The sequence below is a fragment of the Agaricus bisporus genome, assembly GCF_000300575.1.
Source record: "Agaricus bisporus var. bisporus H97 unplaced genomic scaffold AGABI2scaffold_4, whole genome shotgun sequence".
Lineage (NCBI taxonomy): Eukaryota > Fungi > Basidiomycota > Agaricomycetes > Agaricales > Agaricaceae > Agaricus > Agaricus bisporus.
The window spans coordinates 1,647,136-1,663,189 of NW_006267367.1; the positions used below are offsets into that span (position 1 = coordinate 1,647,136).

A 16,054-nucleotide genomic window follows, 5' to 3' on the forward strand; every position below is an offset into this window, starting at 1 on the left:
AATGAGTTGCAATCAAAGGGTCTCTATATCTCGTCCGACGCGGTCCGATACCACATTACATGTTCCCAAGTGAGACTCTTTGGCGCTTTGTATTTCCCAAAAAAAAGTATGCCTGGGAGCGGGGAGGCCACGAGGCTTAATACATAATGAATAGTGCTGTTATTGTGTTTGGAGTCGGAGTTAGAGCATGTAGAATTTTCAATTGCTACGACAGAAACGTTGCAAGTTCATCAAAGTTGGAAATGTTGAGATCTGTAAGTATGCGGCATTTTTAGTTCCAGCCGAGCATTTAAATGACAGCCTTCTCCGCGGAGCTCGTCCGGCTTTTGGTCGGTCTACGGTTATGATGTCCCGGTCACATTCGCACTTCTACCATGGCCAGTATATTTCGAGTAAATGTACTTCGTCTGCAACGAATTCCTGTCCAAAACTTTCCATATTGTCGCAGGCATCTCTCGACCCCTGCCTTAAAGGACGCATTTTTGGAACCGGTTGCTGAACATCCCGGCATCGTCTCGCTCGCCCTCAATCGTCCCCAAGCAAAGAACGCAATCTCCATCACACTATTGAAGGTAATTTGTGGACATGTATACTTCATGATTTCAACTTGTGACTCCCTTGGCCCAGCAATTGAGGGAATGCCTTGAGGAAGCTCACTTTGACAAGAGGTGAATTACTTAGCTATTGCACTTCATCTCCGTCTCATTTACGCGTCCAATCAGTATACGCGTACTCATCCTCAGATCTACCACTATTGGCTCCTTCTGCGCGGGGGCAGATCTCGCTGAGAGGCGTACCATGACGCAACACCAGGTCACCAAGTTTCTGACCGACCTTCGGGATGCGCTCGGCAAGCTCGAGGCTTTGCCCATGCCAACAATCGCGGCGATAGACGGACCTGCCTTAGGAGGCGGTTTGGAGTTAAGCCTTGCTTGTGACCTTCGCGTTGCGGGTAATGTTTGTCCCTGACCAGCAATGGCCTATTTCACTCAAATTGAGAACTTGAATAGGTTTCGACGTTACGAAGCTTGGCCTACCAGAAACAGCGCTAGGAATCATACCTGGTGCCGGTGGAACGCAGCGGGCGACCCGCGTGCTTGGAACTTCAAAAGCCAAGGATCTTATTTTCACTGCGCGCTCCTTGTCAGCACGCGAAGCATTAGAATTCGGTCAGTAACTTCGTGCTCAGTTTCCATGTTTGAAGTTCGAATCCAATATCTAGGGCTTGTTAACTATGTTTCCGATCCTGGATCGACTGCCTTCGATCGAGCCCTAGTCCTAGCACAAAGTATTGCAAAAAATGGTGTGTCCTTATCTGAAGGGTCAAAAGTGTGAATTCTGACACACAGTGATTTACTGCAGCGCCTTTGGCATTGAGGGCAGCCAAACATTCAGTTAGTCGCTCAGGTGATCTTGCCCTTGAGACTGGATTAGACTTTGAGCGCGCCTCGTATGAAACTCTGCTGCCGACAAAAGATCGTCTTGAAGCTTTGGCTGCCTTCAAAGAAAAGCGCCGACCGATTTTCCTGGGAGAGTGAATGTAAAAACCAATAATAATACTATAATACATAGATTCAGTGGACGACAGTTAAGATGACCTCCCATGCATTGAGAAAGCACCAGCGAAACTTGCAGGCATTGTTGGTATGGCGGGCATGGCAGATCCCAGACCGTCGATGACTTTGAGCCCCTCCAAATCTTTCATCATCACACTCAATCGCCCAAACCGATCTTTCAGTCCAATGCTGCCGTTGCTGCCGTTCGTGGCATCATCGGTTGCATCATTGAAATTCTTCTCAAATTGACTCCAGTCACTACGGAGAGCGAGATAGGGTTTCAAGAGCGATATATCAATGCGACCAAGGTAGGTTTCATTGATATAAGATTTCAGGATCTCTGGCTGAATTATGAAAACTCTCCCGAGCTGACGAATGAACTCGAAACGCTCGTCAAGGGCGAAGATACCAAACGTGGCTATCATATCTTGGTATGATGTGAGATCCCTGTCGAAACATGTTTAATTGAGTAAATGCATGAGGTTGCCAGAAGACTGACTTGGCGAGTATAATGCCTCCGGTGTCGTTGACAGGGAATTTGCGCAGGTGCTCAAGTAACAGGCCATGAAAGGCCACTCCAATCTCCGTCAGAAACACTTCTAAGTTCTTCCCGCTCAAAGACTTTTTCGCGGCATCCCGTAAGGTCTCTAGCATTCCGCAACAAGCCATGCATGGTTCAGTGTTGACACGGGCAAACGTAAGGTCATCATTGCGGGGCCTGAAATCAGTTTTCTTTTGCTTGGCCAATTGCGACGACAGCCATGCGATAACAACTAAAGTGAAATATGGGTAAAGGGCAAGAGTCAATACTGTAATACTTACCGTCCGCCACACGTTGCAATAGGCAATTTGCTCCGCTCTCCATCCGGCTGACAATCTGATTATTGAATACGACCATCTCTCTCCGGAGTGTCACTGAAGAACCGGCTAGTGGCAGGATGGCGGTATTGACATATTGTTGCCAGAGGTGACAGATGAGGTCAGTAGAACGCACAATCGTTAGGGCATGATATGACGGTTCTGACTTCGAATCAGCGGCATCTAAACGAACTTGAGCACTGCGCTTTATGAGAACAGGCTAGATGTACGCATAAAGAAGAAGCCTTACGTCGCGATAGCTTCTTCCACGTATGAGGTTGCAATGGTATCAGCGAGAACCCGTAACAGCGCGAACGTGTGCTTTGGACTGTGAGTAGTCAGACACGGCAGATATTCCACTGGAGGTCAACTCACACGTCACCAGCAGGACTTAGTTCTACACATCTCCCAATGGCCTCTGCATGCCACTTTAAAATGTTCTCCGTGAAGTCCATAGATAAAATTCCATCTTCCTCTCGTACTGGCTCTTCTCCTTGGTCGAGTCTCCGTTCAGTTGGGGCTATACCACCAAATCTCATCAAAGCAGCAGCAGCTTGAGCTGAGGTCGTATTACCGACGCTCGAGGCATTCATCTGATTCAAGACGCGATCAAACATGGATGATTTGGCTTTGGAGGCTTTCTGAGGGCATAATGAGTGAGTAGAAATGCAATATCTCGATCAAACATACATGATAACGAGTAAAATTTGCCAATAGCTTTGCATACAGCATTTCCAAACTCTTTATTTCGCGTTCGAGGTAGCGCTGGCCTTCTGTGTAGGGTACGAATAATTCTTCCATCGACGTCTCAAGCATGGCACTGATAGTGGTCGTTGTAGCATACCCAGCATTAGGGGCAGAACCTATCAGCGTCCTTCGAAACTCTGTGGTTTCGTAAGGCGTTCGAGTTGATACATGGGGCAACTCGTGGCTCTTCAGGTCGTCTACAAGTGTAGATGTCTGCATATGCACCATCTGGAGCACTCTCAGATATGCTAGCTCGGATATCTCGGCACCTAGGTGCAATAGTTGCTCCATATATTGTTGTATCTGATTGTGAACGATGGTTAAGAAATGTAGCGATCAAGCCTAACGACTCACTGATTGGGCGAACACACGTTGCAAGAATACTTGCATAACCATCGGCGGATTTGGAAAGACTGCCTTCACAATCTGAGCTTCCTGCTCTACAGTAACCCGGATCTCTTCAAAAAGCTCCGCAAGCCCGAGCTCACTTTTTGGGGGGCTGATACTGGGATCTGATATTGACTTCCAGCTGCGAATGGCTCAACATTGAATAATGAAGATAGACTAAGGCCAACTTACAGCACGTCGTCTTGTGGTGGTTTCGCTTTTTGTTCAGAATTAATGAAAAAGTCGTGCTGGTTGACATAGACCTGAACACACGAAGCACCTCCGTTGAACTCGAGTAATGTTTGAGCGCAATGCTGCGGGAGGTTTCATTAGACGCATAGAATTTTGTATACAGTACATACGTGCATCATTTTAGGGTCGCCTTTACGATAGCAGCGATCGAAGAGATTCAACATTTCCTTCTCGAACTTTTCGCAGTACTTTTCAATTGTTTCTCTTGTCTAGGGGTTATGATCAGCTAGCGAAAACCCCAGTAGGAGCGGAGTTAATGTGCTCACTTTTTCTGCAGACGGTAAGTCAACTTCTCTGGCTACTGTATTGAGTCGTCGGAGAATGATAGCTACTTGTCGACGGCCTTGACGGCCTTCTTTTCGCAGTGTGTCCAAGCCGCTTGTGTCATCCTTGGCAAATTGATTATAGTAGTGTATGAGATCGTAAGCTGCTTGTGCTCTTTGTCGTTCAACGTGGACGGTCTCGAGCTGATCACCTGGCATCAATCCATTCAATACACGGTTGATGAAACAAAAAAAGGCGTACCTATCCGCACGGCTATACTACTGACATCATTCATTCTGTTCTCCATGCCATTGAACGTGTTCCCCACCGCCTGTACATCGTTTCAGCAAGAGATAAAAATCACTTGCATGGATGGAAGGCGTACATCGAAACTGCGGTTTAAGTCTGCCATCTTCTTGGAATACTCCCTCTCCGAGACTCGCACACTCTTCTCCATCTGCTCTGTTTTTGCTTGCACATCCTTCCGCAGCGCGATTAGCTTGTCAACAGCGACTTCGAATGTTTGGAGGAAGGGTTTAGGATCAAATGCTGCGACGTAATGGCCATTATCGACCATGAAGGGTTGATATTCTACTTGTCACTCACGACCATTCTCTGCTTTCGAATGAGCAATGAGTTTCTCTGAGACTGACGAGACGAATTCTGTGGCATCGAATTTGCCCTATAGGCCTGATGAGTGATACATACACCGACATATATTATACGGCACCTTGAAAGATGACAGCTGTAAATGACCCTCGATGTCGCGGATGGCGGGTGGTGGGGGAGGCATGTTTCTGTGCTCGATGATAGCCAAAAGCGTTTAAGCAATTGATCGCCGAGCTGATCTGTGTTTGTCGTTGTGTGAGCCAGAAGTAATAACCCAAAAAATAACGAATGCGAGGATTGGCGACATGAACGAACATCATCCCCTGAAAACCCTGCTTAGCATCCATCTGGCCTCAGACAAGTCTGCTGCTTTACATCTTCCATTTGTTCTTGGCGCTCTAGGACCTGATTCTCTAACACCCTCCCCCCACCTATCCAAATGGACTGCCCGGATACAAACACTTCTCCATTCAAAAGATGCCGCTGGACGCTGGGCTGGTCTGATCCTGGCTCAAAAGACCGCAAATATTTCGAAAACATTGCTCCTTGAGAACGGGCAAAGTTGGGTCGGAGCTAGTCTACCCTTGCTATCAGTCGGTCTATTCGGTTGGAATTCCTATACAGTCTCCCTTATTTACTTTCAACAAGAAAAATGAACCTCCTGTCGTTCTGAAAGCCGCAATCAGGCTTCTACATACTATATTTACCCGTTCGTATGAAACAACAGAGTTTCGCCGGCAGGTTGCCACACCAAACATCCCAAAACTACTCGTAGCATTGGTGTCTTTGAGTGAACTGACAAGTGACATAGAATTAAAGGTAGGTTGCCAAGTTATGCTACCACAGATGTAGGCTTAGCTGATTTTTAGGTCGTCGCAATTGCAACCCTCGTCGATCTTATACCTCTCTATCCCACACTCCATAAACCTTCTCAACAAGCACTCTCTAGTCTTGCATTGCGTTTCCTTGACGGAAATCCTCACACTCCCATTCCTTCTCCATTGCTCAGTATCGCTTCTCGTCTGTATTGTGTGATCCATGTTACTGGGGGTAAAGTGGGAGCATCTAACCATTGGAGGAAAGCTCTCGACGAAACACTAAAGTTTGGTACTAACGCATTCTGGTGTCTACGTACCACTTTTACCGGAGGTATATCTCACCTCTCCAAATATCTGCGACGCATTAAACTTTCTTCTTTAGTTCCCCCTAATGTTCCACTCTCTTCAAATGGAGATCCCACCACGCCGGTTCCCCTGCACCTCGAACGCCTCAAATGCTCTGTAACCATTCTCATCGATCTCTTGAGGTTAGTACTTCATGCGATAGGCAGCCATCGTCTACTCACTTCCAGGTTAGTTCTATTGTTTACAGGCCTGTCCAGGTACCTGTTGGTGAAATAGTCCGCTTCGCAATGCTTTTACTGAAATGCTCAGATAACAAAGTATTCAATCCGTTATCTTCAGATTCGCTTTCGCAATGGTCTGATGTCTTCTTAGAAGGAGGGTTTTGTCGACGCGAGCACTCATGCGCTTGAACTTACTACCACCTTGAAAATCCAAGAATTAGGCTGCTCACTAGTGGTATCCCTAGCTGAGAAGTTCGTATTTTCATTTTGAAACTGTAGCCCTATTTGACAGGGTTTCAGGGTTAAACATCATCTACAGCCATACCTTGCTCAACTTATGGGTATTCTTGCTGTACATCTCGAAACGCGAAATACGGGGTTTGTTGTTAACATTCCTCACCAGAGTAACTCTTTGACATGCCAACAGCGAACACTGCTACATCATTCTTCAGACTACACAGACTCTCCTGCTTCATTATTCTACCTCTTCGCCTTTAGTTGCAACTCGCCTTATGAAAGGCATCCTACCCTTGGTATCAAAGATTCTTCGTGACCATAATACCCGCGATACCATCCTCGGTAGTTTCGCGCAGTCAAAGGGAAGAAAAGGAAAGAAAAAGGCGCAGATGTTTGAAGCAGACGAGTTGTTCGCGTCCGTGCGCTCCATCATTTATCCCACAGAAAGCGACGGAAAAATCGTTCTGATTGCATTAGAAGGTTTGAGTTTCAAATTTGCCAGGTAACATGGTCTGATCATGAACATGGATCCGCAGCGATTCGACTCTTGTTACGGGACCCCTATCTTGATGCTTCTGTCGAGTCAATATCTATACGGGTCCTCGTTTCAATCTTATTAGTCATAGATCGCATACCACCCACAAATCTTTCATCCAACCACACGTTATATCAAGACTTGGTACTCAAACTTCGCAGAATCAGCACGGAATTCATTTCAGGAAATTCAAACACACTCTCCAAGAGTCTTCCACTGATATCAAATGCTTTGGTTCGCGGTGATAACACAGTGAGTGTTGACCGAAATAGCTGGTAGGTTCCTGACTCGTAAATATTCACTACAGGACTTCCAACGGCAACTTGATTTACTCTTACATCCTCGCCTACCACCTCTCGTGTGGTCATTGCCTCTTGCAGAAAAACTTTCTCTAGTTTTCAGCGATGAATCACACGAAGAAGGGGTACTACGGCGATCCTTAGGATTGTATAGAGATCAAGCTGAACTTCATCGAGACGCAGATGTTGACATGAATGACTCGGAACCAAATCCGACAGCTGACCCCCCATTTGCCGTTCCCGTCCCCAAAGAAACCACCTCGAACATTGAATTTAGCGCGCTCAGCACTTCCTCAGTACCGCCTCCGGAAACGGCTCGTGGCAAGGCTAGTGGAGAGAAGCAGTTGAAGCAGACGTCTAAAGATGCTCAAGAGGCAGCTAAAATATCAAACGCCAACACAGTTCACCCAACTACAACTGAGCCACTCAGAGCCCAAGTCTCTGATAAAGCATCAGCCCCAACACAAAAAGTGTCCGCCTACAGGATACAGCCCCCAGCAGAGGATGAAGATGAAGATATACCAGCAATAGATATGAACTCTGATTCGGATTTTGAGTAGTATGATTGCATCATGTCTTTTTGCGCTTGCGCTGTGGTGTAGAGTCATCTCCCCGCACTGTTAATTCATCCTCTGAATCAACAAGGTTCATATCATCTGATTGTCTTTGCAACGTTTCGATCTATTTTTTGAGAACCGGTGAAATTGTGTATCATGTCCGGAATGAATATTATTTACTCTGTGGAGAAAAGCTTCTGCGACTGTATTGGACGGATCAACAGTTTTCGCTTGATTGAGGTGAGCCTGAGCATCTCGGAGAAGAGACTGGCCCAACGTATGAGCTACCGGGTAACAAGTCCAAAGTCAGATAATTTACGCAACTTCGACAGACATACCGTCTCGTTTCTGCGCAAGTTGTAGCGATAGAAGCCCAGCATAAATATGGAGGATTGGATTATCCTGGTAGGGGAACGAAGGCAGATACCTAATCGATAAGTAAACATGAGAGAAAAGAAATAAAGCAGCTTACAGCTCCAGTTCATCCAGGGCGTCTTGATATCGGTTAGACATAATGTAAAGAAGGATGAGTTCTTTAAGCATTTCTTCCTGCAGGAAGTGTAAGGATATGGCTTATTGAATCAAAGAAGAAAAGAGCGCCTTGTCCGTATCCCGTAGCATCATAGCACGAAGATAATTGATTCTCTGTGGTATATTTTCAGATGACACCCCGCCTCCGTTAAGGATGTATAAGCCTGTCGCCCAGTGTTCGTCCCAACGAAATTCTTTGCATTGTACTAGGATAGCCCAGGCTCGGCTGGCTCTGACAACATCATTGCGTTGTATGCAAAGCTGTAATATGTCATATAACCGTCTGATATGAACCCTTCGGGAGGTGTGAGGTAGTTTTGAGTCGAGAGAAGCGAAGAGGAAATTGTGGTTTTGCGACATGATTAAAGCATCACAGTAGGCAGCAAACAACGCCAAAGGTATACTCTGCCTCCGCACAGCACTCTGGGACCAATACACCATCCATGGAAGACGATTTGACATTTGGCGCTTCAGTATGGGGAAGTAATCCTACTCCAACAAGCGTCTCCGATGCGAAACCACCCATATCTTTGTCTACGACCGTATTGCCGGCACCAGGGTCAGAATTTGGCGACTCCAGTTTCGAAGATTTTGAAGATTTTAATACGGCACCTACATCAGCAGTGGACGGTGGAGATGATTTTGGAGACTTTGAGGACTTTGAGGGGACAATAGATGTGGCCACGAATTTCGATGACCATGCCTTTTCGAGTGATATGCCCCCGCAAGAATGGCATGCCCTCAGATTAGACCCATTACCGGAGCGAGCACAACTGGCAGAGGAGATACAAAGTATTCTAAGCATCGTCTGGGCTGATGAAGATATTTCGCGAGTCACGACGGACGACCCCATACGTGAGGCGGAGGGGATTGCACAGATATTAACGACGCCGGAAAGGTGAGCACTTAAATCTCTTGGTTCTAGTATTGGATGCTACATAATGACAGCCGGGAAATGTACAAAGTGCTGTTACAAACACCTCCACTCGTAAAACCGCCAAATTGGACACGATCGCGTATACGACGACTACATCTCATTGCATTGGGCATCCCCGTTAATCTAGACGAAATGCTACCTTCAGCCCAGGGCAAGGCGCTCCCACCTCTGGAAATCAGCACGCGCCCGAGTTCAACACCACCTTCAGTGAATGGGCGGGGGTCCATGTCAGTTCACTCGACTCGTCCTGGTACACCGCAACCTTCGCGGCAGAATTCTTCTGTGGCACAGTTTGGACCTGGACCCAACTTGGATATAGATCGTATCAACGCATTATTGGCGTTAGAGACCGGTAAGCAGAGGTTTAGTAACTGTCCCTGTATCACAACTGAATTTCGGTCCACGGCAGAAAATTTGAATATCCAGCCGCTCGCAGTCCTGGAACGACATCTGGCGGATCTGAGAACAGAAACTGCAAACACCTCGAATCTCCTGACGCATCTGCTACAGACCAAAGATTCTTTACAGCAAGACTCGGAAACGTACAATGGGCTAATCGCGGAGCTGGTAGGGGAGGCGCAAAAGATAAAATCGGGGAAGCAATGGACAGGGAACAGACGAAGTGGTGTGGTATAGCGTAACTCCCTAAGGCTGGGATCGTCACGTGACTCTACGAAAAAAGAGCTCTCATTCAGTGCCTTGGAGTTGGATACATACCGATTCCTGCTAATGTCCATCCTGCTCATATCATCGTAATTATCATTCTTGTTTCATTCGAAACCTAGTAGCGCGAAATGAATATCGCACATTCCATACCTTCCACTATCACCAGCGTCAGCTTTTCCTTTCTCTCAACGCAAGATATTCGACGTATTTCTGTGAAACAAATTGTCAACCCCGTACTTCTTGATGATCTGAACCGGCCAAACATCGGCGGTCTTTATGATCCTGCTCTAGGACCAAGCGATCGCTCTGACATGTACGTTGACTCCCATTTTGTAAGGCATAACGATTGACATATGATTACCCAGTTGTGCTACTTGTCATCTTACTTATTTCACCTGTCCAGGACACTATGGACACATTGACCTTCCCGCTCCTGTATTTCACCCGCTATTTATGGGAAACATGTATAACCTCCTCCGGGGATGTTGTATGTTTTGCCACCGATTTAAAATGAGCAGGACGGTGGTATGTAAATTTACCTTTAGACCGACAACCTCCATATCTGACGCATCCGCTAGTTATGCCAATATGTTGCCAAGTTTAGACTATTAGAACGAGGACTGTTAGAGGCAGCGCACTGTGTTGATGACTTGCAAATACGGGAGCGAAAGAAAAAGTCGAAAACAAGAAGCAGAGAGGATGAGGATGAGGGTGCAGATACAACAATGGGCACAGATGTTCCTGACGAAACACCCCAGCAATTCATGGCGCGAATCAATCTCTACGTTGCCATACACTTATCTCGGGCCAAAGGCAACACTCGTGATAATTATAAAGATGCTCTCGTTTACCAGGCCCGGAAGGAGTTAGTTAATGACTTCCTCAAAAATACCATTCTTAAAAAATGTCAGAACGGTGATTGTAGCAGGTAATTTGGAACATTCTTTTATATATCGCGGCTGATATATTATTCCAGTGCAGGGTATACATATCGCAAAGAAGGCCACACCAAAATCGTCGAATACGACCTCTCAGCGAAACAAAAAGGCTCTCTCATGAGAAAACGCCCTGATGTTCTGTTGGCTGAGAAGACGGGAAACTTTATGGCTATTCAACAATTGAGACCATCGACCGATTCAGACGTTGAAATGGATGGTTCTCAAGCGGCGGAAAGCGACGAGGACGAGGACGAGGACGAGGACGAGGATGAAGAGGATGCAGAGGCAGTTGACCTGGGAAAGGGTATGTTCGACACCGATGCTAGGGAAGGGCAATTACCTAGGGCGGTGAGTGGTAGGGTGAAAACTGCGAGGGGTCGTAATGAGCGAGTCGTGGCACCTGAAGAATGTCGTGCACACTTACGCCGCCTCTTCCGCAACGAAGCTGTCGTTTGTTCTCTCATATTTGGCCGCCACGGACCTTTCGCTCCTTTGTCTTTCGGGGACCTTAGCCTTGCTTCTGCTGATATGTTCTTCATGGACGTTATCCCCGTCTCGCCGACTCGCTTCCGCCCCCCTGCCAAGTTGGGTGACACGCTGTTCGAACATCCGCAAAATGAACTGCTAGCCAGAGTTTTGACGACTTCGTACCGTATGAGGGATGTCAACGTCGAACTACGATCATTGCAAGAAAAAAAAGATGCGCCTGTCGACGAAGGTCAGCGGAAGCAGCTTCTGGCCTCTCTCCTGGAGCGGTTGGTTCAGCTACAGGTGGACGTGAATAGCTTCATTGATAGCAGCAAAAATCCACAGCCTGTACGACAAGGCAAACTCCCTCCTGCTGGTGTCAAGCAGGGATTGGAGAAAAAAGAGGGTTTGTTCCGCAAACATATGATGGTGTGTGTCACGACCACTTGATAAGTAAATGGTCTTATACCAATTTTGTCAGGGGAAACGTGTCAACTATGCCGCTCGATCAGTCATCTCTCCAGACGTCAATATCGAACCCAATGAAATCGGAATACCACCCGTGTTCGCTCGAAAACTTACATTCCCTGAGGCTGTCACTCCTTCCAACTTCCACGAGATGCGGCAGAGGGTTATCACTGGTCCACATGGATATCCTGGTGCCACCATGGTTGAATATGAGGACGGCCACCAGCAATCGTTGGTCAGTCTCTCTGAAAAGTGGCATCGCATTGACTTCCTGACTGGTGTTGGTTAGGACAAACTCACTGTTGAACAACGAACAGCCATCGCAAATCAATTGCTTACTCCTCAAGAAGGTGATCGGACGGTGGCGGGAAGGAAAGGTCTTAATACTCGAACACCCGCCATAAACAAGAAAGTGTATCGACATCTGAAAGACGGAGATGCCTTAATTCTGAATCGGCAGCCAACGTTGCACAAACCTAGTATGATGGTGCACAAAGCGAAAGTACTTCAAGGAGAGAAGACCATCCGTATGCATTATGCCAACTGGTGAATTTGCTTTTTTCCGCGATTTTCATCCCAATGCTAATAATGCTTCAGTAACTCCTATAACGGTAAATTGGTTTCACGCGATATGTACATACCTTTGTGAGCTAACAAGGTTCACCTAAATAGCTGATTTCGATGGTGACGGTAAGCCAGCCCTCAACAACCTGTCATTGGCATCTGACTGTTATCTATGTAGAAATGAATATTCATTTTCCTCGTGCGTATAGAATGTAATTGGATGATGTTCTTAATCTTACGTTCCCGCCACAGAAAACCATGTCGCTCGTGCGGAAGCCATGATGATTGCCAATACCGACAACCAATACCTCGTACCCACCTCCGGCAATCCATTACGTGGTCTAATTCAAGATCACGTCGTTGCCGGAGTGTGGATGACAAAACAAGATTCCTTCTTTACTCGGGAAGATTATTTCCAGCTCATATATGGAGCTTTGAGACCTGAAGATGAGGATTATTGTACGACTGGCAGACTGGAAACGCTACCGCCGACAATTTGGAAACCCAAACCTTTATGGACGGGAAAGCAGATTGTATGTCACCGTGGATTCTTTATCATGACCACCTGAGCTTAAACCGTGATGTCAGATCTCGACCATCCTTAAAAATCTTACCCCACCAAAATTCAAAGGCCTTAATTTGGATGCCAAAACCAAAGTTCCAGGCTTCCTTTGGGGCAAGGATTCAAAAGAGGACAAGGTCGTGTTCATGGATGGTGAGCTTTTGTGTGGTGTTCTTGACAAAGCAGCCTTTGGTGCCAGCGATTACGGCCTCGTTCACTCTGTATATGAGCTCTACGGGGCAGATGTTGCCGGGAAACTTCTCGGTATTCTGAGTCGCTTGTTCACTAAATTTCTTCAACACCGAGCCTTCACGTGTAGAATGGACGATTTGATCCTTACACCTGAGGGGGATCGCAAACGTGTTGAACTCCTGGAGAAGGGGCGAAACTGGGGAACGGAAGCTGCTATCGAAAACTTCCCGTCTCTCAAGGATACAGCACCAGAAGAAATCCCCGTGGCATTGGAGGCACTTCTATTGAATGTCTTGCGCGACGATAAAAAAATGGCTGGTCTTGATATGACTGTCAAAACCAAACTTTCCAAGCTCACTTCTTCAGTCTCGGATGCTTGTCTGCCACATGGACTATTGCGCAAGTTCCCGCACAACAACATGCAGACTATGACACAATCCGGTGCGAAAGGTTCTGCAGTCAATGCTCGACAGATATCCTGTGGTCTGGGTCAGCAAGAATTGGAAGGCCGCCGTGTACCAGTCATGGTCAGTGGAAAGACGCTTCCCTCTTTCAGACCTTTCGAGACAAAGGCTATTGCTGGGGGCTATGTCGCGAGTCGATTCTTGACTGGTATCAAACCTCAGGAGTTTTACTTTCACTGTATGGCTGGACGCGAGGGTCTCATTGATACTGCTGTGAAGACTTCCCGGTCTGGTTATCTTCAACGCTGCCTCATCAAGCACCTGGAGGGCATTCACGTGCACTATGACCATACTGTTCGCGGAAGTGATAACTCTATATATCAATTCGCGTATGGTGGAGACGCCTTAGACGTGACGAAGCAGAAACATCTGTATCAATTTGATTTCATAGCGCAGAACGAGGAGTCGCTGGTGATGCGCTTACAGCCAATGCGTGTAGCAGATGCAGTAGACGACTCGACGGCGATATCGTATATGAAAAAAGTCCTCAAAAGGTCAACAGATCGGAAACGAAGAGGAGAGCCGTCGAAAAGGGACAAGTATGATCCTGCGTTGACGTTGTATAGTCCAAGTAGATTTCTGGGTGCGACGTCGGAGCAATTCGCGGTGGCAGTGGATCAGTACATGAAGTCGAATCCTAATGATCTATTGACGAAGAAAGGAGATGACGAGGAAGCACTGCGGAGGAGACATGAGAAGATGCTAGCGTACAACTTTAAGATGATCATGAACGTCAAGTATATGCGAAGCCTGGTCGAACCTGGCGAAGCTGTCGGGTTGTTGGCTTCTCAGGGGTAAGTGTTCAAGTACACGGACAACATTGTGCTTATTTTATTCTATCAGTGTGGGCGAACCCTCAACACAGATGACTCTCAATACCTTCCATTTTGCTGGTATGAATTACCTTTATGCGGAAGGTATCTTGATATTCAACTGATTATCGTAGGGCACGGTGCAGCTAATGTCACCCTCGGTATTCCTCGACTACGTGAGATTGTTATGACTGCATCTCAAAAACCCAAGACGCCTTCAATGAGCATGCTTATTCGTGAGAGCGTCTCCCAGGCCGAGATTGACCTCTTCTGCAAGCGCGCCAGTCGGGTCGCTCTATCTCAACTTGTCGAAGATGTCGTTGTACGCGAAATATCCAAGGTAGAGGGAGGTGCACGCCGAACGGTGTTCAGCATCGATATCAACTTCTTTCCTGAGGAAGAGTATACCTCGGAGTATGATCTTGGACCGTTTGACCTCTTAAATGCCTTTTCAATCCGATTTCCTATGATACTGAAGAAAGAAATAGCCAACGAGATGAAGAAGTTGGACGCAGATCTCAAAAGTCAAATTGCGGAACTAGGGAAGGGGAAGAAATCTTCTACAAGAGAGGGTGGGGACGGAGATGCGGAAGATGAAGAGGAGGAAGGGCCGAGAAAGAAACGAGGGGGTGACGATGAGAGTGAGGCTGGCGACGGTGATGCGGACGATGAAAAGAGAGCGAGACAAAAGAAACAACAAGCCACGTATGAGAGTGACGAGGATCAAAGCGAGGATGAGGGTGAGGAGGGCGAGGGAGAGTTTGATGATGCAGAGATTGAGGCTGCTTACGCTGAAGATGATGACGTGGACATTGACAGTGATAAAAAGAAGAGGAAGAAGAAAAAGGCATCTTCACTTGACGATGAAGTCAGCCGGGTATCGGAAATGTTCATGAAACACTTGCAGCATGCGACGTCGTTCACTTTTAATTCGTCTCGGTGTACGTTGGAACTTGAGGTATGCAACTCGGCTTGGACCAAGATTACACACTCACCGGTTTTCCATAGTTCACCACTGATATGCCAAAGCTGTTATTTGTTGGCATTGTTGAACGAACGTGTCGAGCAACTGTCATCCGTGAGATCCCAGGGATTACAGAGTGTTTCCAGATCAAAGATGACAGCAAAAAGGGGCAGGAGCCCGAGATCAAGGTCAGTCATTATCACATGTAGTCGCTGAAAGGCTGATCCGTTTCCTAAATTTCGCGTTGGATCACCTCGATATAGCTTACGACTAACGGATCTAATTTCCGTGGCATGTGGAAATTCGCGGTACAATCGGGAGAGAGCATCTTGCGGGACGATGAAATTTATTCAAATGATATCTATGCGATACTAATGACATATGGGGTGGAGATGGCGCGAGCGGCTATTTTACGGGAAATGGGAGGCGTTTTTGGAGCGTATAATATCCAGGTGGACAGACGGCATCTTGAATTGATCGCCGATTATATGGTACGTCACGCGGAACGGTATGCATGGAATCAGAATTGATAGGAATTAGACTTTCGAGGGTGGCTACAAGCCGTTTAATCGGAAGGGCATTTCGGCGAATCCATCACCCCTGCTTAAGGCGTCATACGAAACGACGGCTGCATTCCTTTCCGATGCGACGCTCTACGGAGACTTTGACGACCTCTCGACGCCGTCTGGGAACATTGTCATCGGACGACCGAATGCCACGGGAACGGGGGTGTTTGACGTAGTGATGCCCGTGTAAGAGATAGATAGCAGAATGTGACATATTTTTCTGGAAGACGCGTTACGTCACGCGACTGTGACAGTGTGGGAACAATGGTTGTGGGG

At 47.0% G+C, this 16,054-nt stretch overlaps 6 protein-coding genes across 6 annotated transcripts; 4 read left to right on the top strand and 2 right to left on the bottom strand.

Moving 5' to 3' along the window:
* The first annotated feature begins 357 nt into the window (after nucleotides 1-357).
* Nucleotides 358-1,604, top strand: AGABI2DRAFT_192096 (hypothetical protein). Its single transcript, XM_006460294.1, has 6 exons — nucleotides 358-572; nucleotides 628-668; nucleotides 723-952; nucleotides 1,011-1,169; nucleotides 1,223-1,303; nucleotides 1,363-1,604. The coding sequence occupies exons 1-6, from the start codon at nucleotides 375-377 to the stop codon at nucleotides 1,536-1,538; spliced, it is 885 nt and encodes a 294-aa protein (XP_006460357.1). The 5' UTR covers nucleotides 358-374; the 3' UTR covers nucleotides 1,539-1,604.
* On the bottom strand, nucleotides 1,589-4,864 carry AGABI2DRAFT_203375 (hypothetical protein; the record flags this gene model as incomplete). The annotated part of the gene is made up of 14 exons (XM_006460295.1): nucleotides 4,795-4,864; nucleotides 4,671-4,746; nucleotides 4,450-4,613; nucleotides 4,326-4,395; nucleotides 4,067-4,275; nucleotides 3,911-4,009; nucleotides 3,741-3,862; nucleotides 3,516-3,690; nucleotides 3,105-3,464; nucleotides 2,790-3,055; nucleotides 2,665-2,742; nucleotides 2,379-2,614; nucleotides 2,056-2,329; nucleotides 1,589-2,003 (listed from the first exon to the last, which is right to left on the bottom strand). Exons 1-14 carry the CDS (start codon nucleotides 4,855-4,857, stop codon nucleotides 1,589-1,591), a joined length of 2,607 nt encoding a protein of 868 aa, XP_006460358.1. The 5' UTR covers nucleotides 4,858-4,864.
* Nucleotides 4,865-4,978: 114 nt separating this feature from the next.
* Nucleotides 4,979-7,649, top strand: AGABI2DRAFT_117320 (hypothetical protein; the record flags this gene model as incomplete). The annotated part of the gene is made up of 10 exons (XM_006460296.1): nucleotides 4,979-5,266; nucleotides 5,322-5,492; nucleotides 5,543-5,822; nucleotides 5,874-5,979; nucleotides 6,045-6,114; nucleotides 6,170-6,270; nucleotides 6,319-6,396; nucleotides 6,446-6,735; nucleotides 6,792-7,042; nucleotides 7,098-7,649. The coding sequence occupies 10 exons, from the start codon at nucleotides 4,979-4,981 to the stop codon at nucleotides 7,647-7,649; spliced, it is 2,187 nt and encodes a 728-aa protein (XP_006460359.1).
* Nucleotides 7,650-7,736: 87 nt separating this feature from the next.
* Nucleotides 7,737-8,537, bottom strand: AGABI2DRAFT_67080 (hypothetical protein; the record flags this gene model as incomplete). The annotated part of the gene is made up of 4 exons (XM_006460297.1): nucleotides 7,737-7,930; nucleotides 7,985-8,073; nucleotides 8,119-8,218; nucleotides 8,276-8,537. The coding sequence occupies 4 exons, from the start codon at nucleotides 8,535-8,537 to the stop codon at nucleotides 7,737-7,739; spliced, it is 645 nt and encodes a 214-aa protein (XP_006460360.1).
* Nucleotides 8,538-8,579: 42 nt separating this feature from the next.
* On the top strand, nucleotides 8,580-9,935 carry AGABI2DRAFT_192102 (hypothetical protein). The gene is made up of 3 exons (XM_006460298.1): nucleotides 8,580-9,075; nucleotides 9,126-9,466; nucleotides 9,524-9,935. The coding sequence occupies exons 1-3, from the start codon at nucleotides 8,621-8,623 to the stop codon at nucleotides 9,748-9,750; spliced, it is 1,023 nt and encodes a 340-aa protein (XP_006460361.1). The 5' UTR covers nucleotides 8,580-8,620; the 3' UTR covers nucleotides 9,751-9,935.
* AGABI2DRAFT_220361 (hypothetical protein) lies at nucleotides 9,909-15,990 on the top strand (the record flags this gene model as incomplete). The annotated part of the gene is made up of 16 exons (XM_006460299.1): nucleotides 9,909-10,093; nucleotides 10,146-10,305; nucleotides 10,359-10,708; nucleotides 10,757-11,615; nucleotides 11,668-11,889; nucleotides 11,944-12,200; nucleotides 12,252-12,265; nucleotides 12,327-12,344; nucleotides 12,397-12,417; nucleotides 12,471-12,751; nucleotides 12,807-14,230; nucleotides 14,280-14,329; nucleotides 14,383-15,206; nucleotides 15,257-15,400; nucleotides 15,476-15,703; nucleotides 15,753-15,990. The coding sequence occupies 16 exons, from the start codon at nucleotides 9,909-9,911 to the stop codon at nucleotides 15,966-15,968; spliced, it is 5,253 nt and encodes a 1,750-aa protein (XP_006460362.1). The 3' UTR covers nucleotides 15,969-15,990.
* Between the last annotated feature and the right edge of the window lie 64 nt (nucleotides 15,991-16,054).

Coding starts and splice junctions, on each gene's coding strand:
- AGABI2DRAFT_192096 (XM_006460294.1), top strand. CDS start 375: ATGGCCAGTATATTTCGAGTAAATGTACTTCGTCTGCAACGAATTCCT. Junction 573..627: donor TCTCCATCACACTATTGAAG/GTAATTTGTGGA, acceptor CCCTTGGCCCAG/CAATTGAGGGAATGCCTTGA. Junction 1,304..1,362: donor ACAAAGTATTGCAAAAAATG/GTGTGTCCTTAT, acceptor GATTTACTGCAG/CGCCTTTGGCATTGAGGGCA.
- AGABI2DRAFT_192102 (XM_006460298.1), top strand. CDS start 8,621: ATGGAAGACGATTTGACATTTGGCGCTTCAGTATGGGGAAGTAATCCT. Junction 9,076..9,125: donor ATATTAACGACGCCGGAAAG/GTGAGCACTTAA, acceptor ACATAATGACAG/CCGGGAAATGTACAAAGTGC. Junction 9,467..9,523: donor ATTATTGGCGTTAGAGACCG/GTAAGCAGAGGT, acceptor GGTCCACGGCAG/AAAATTTGAATATCCAGCCG.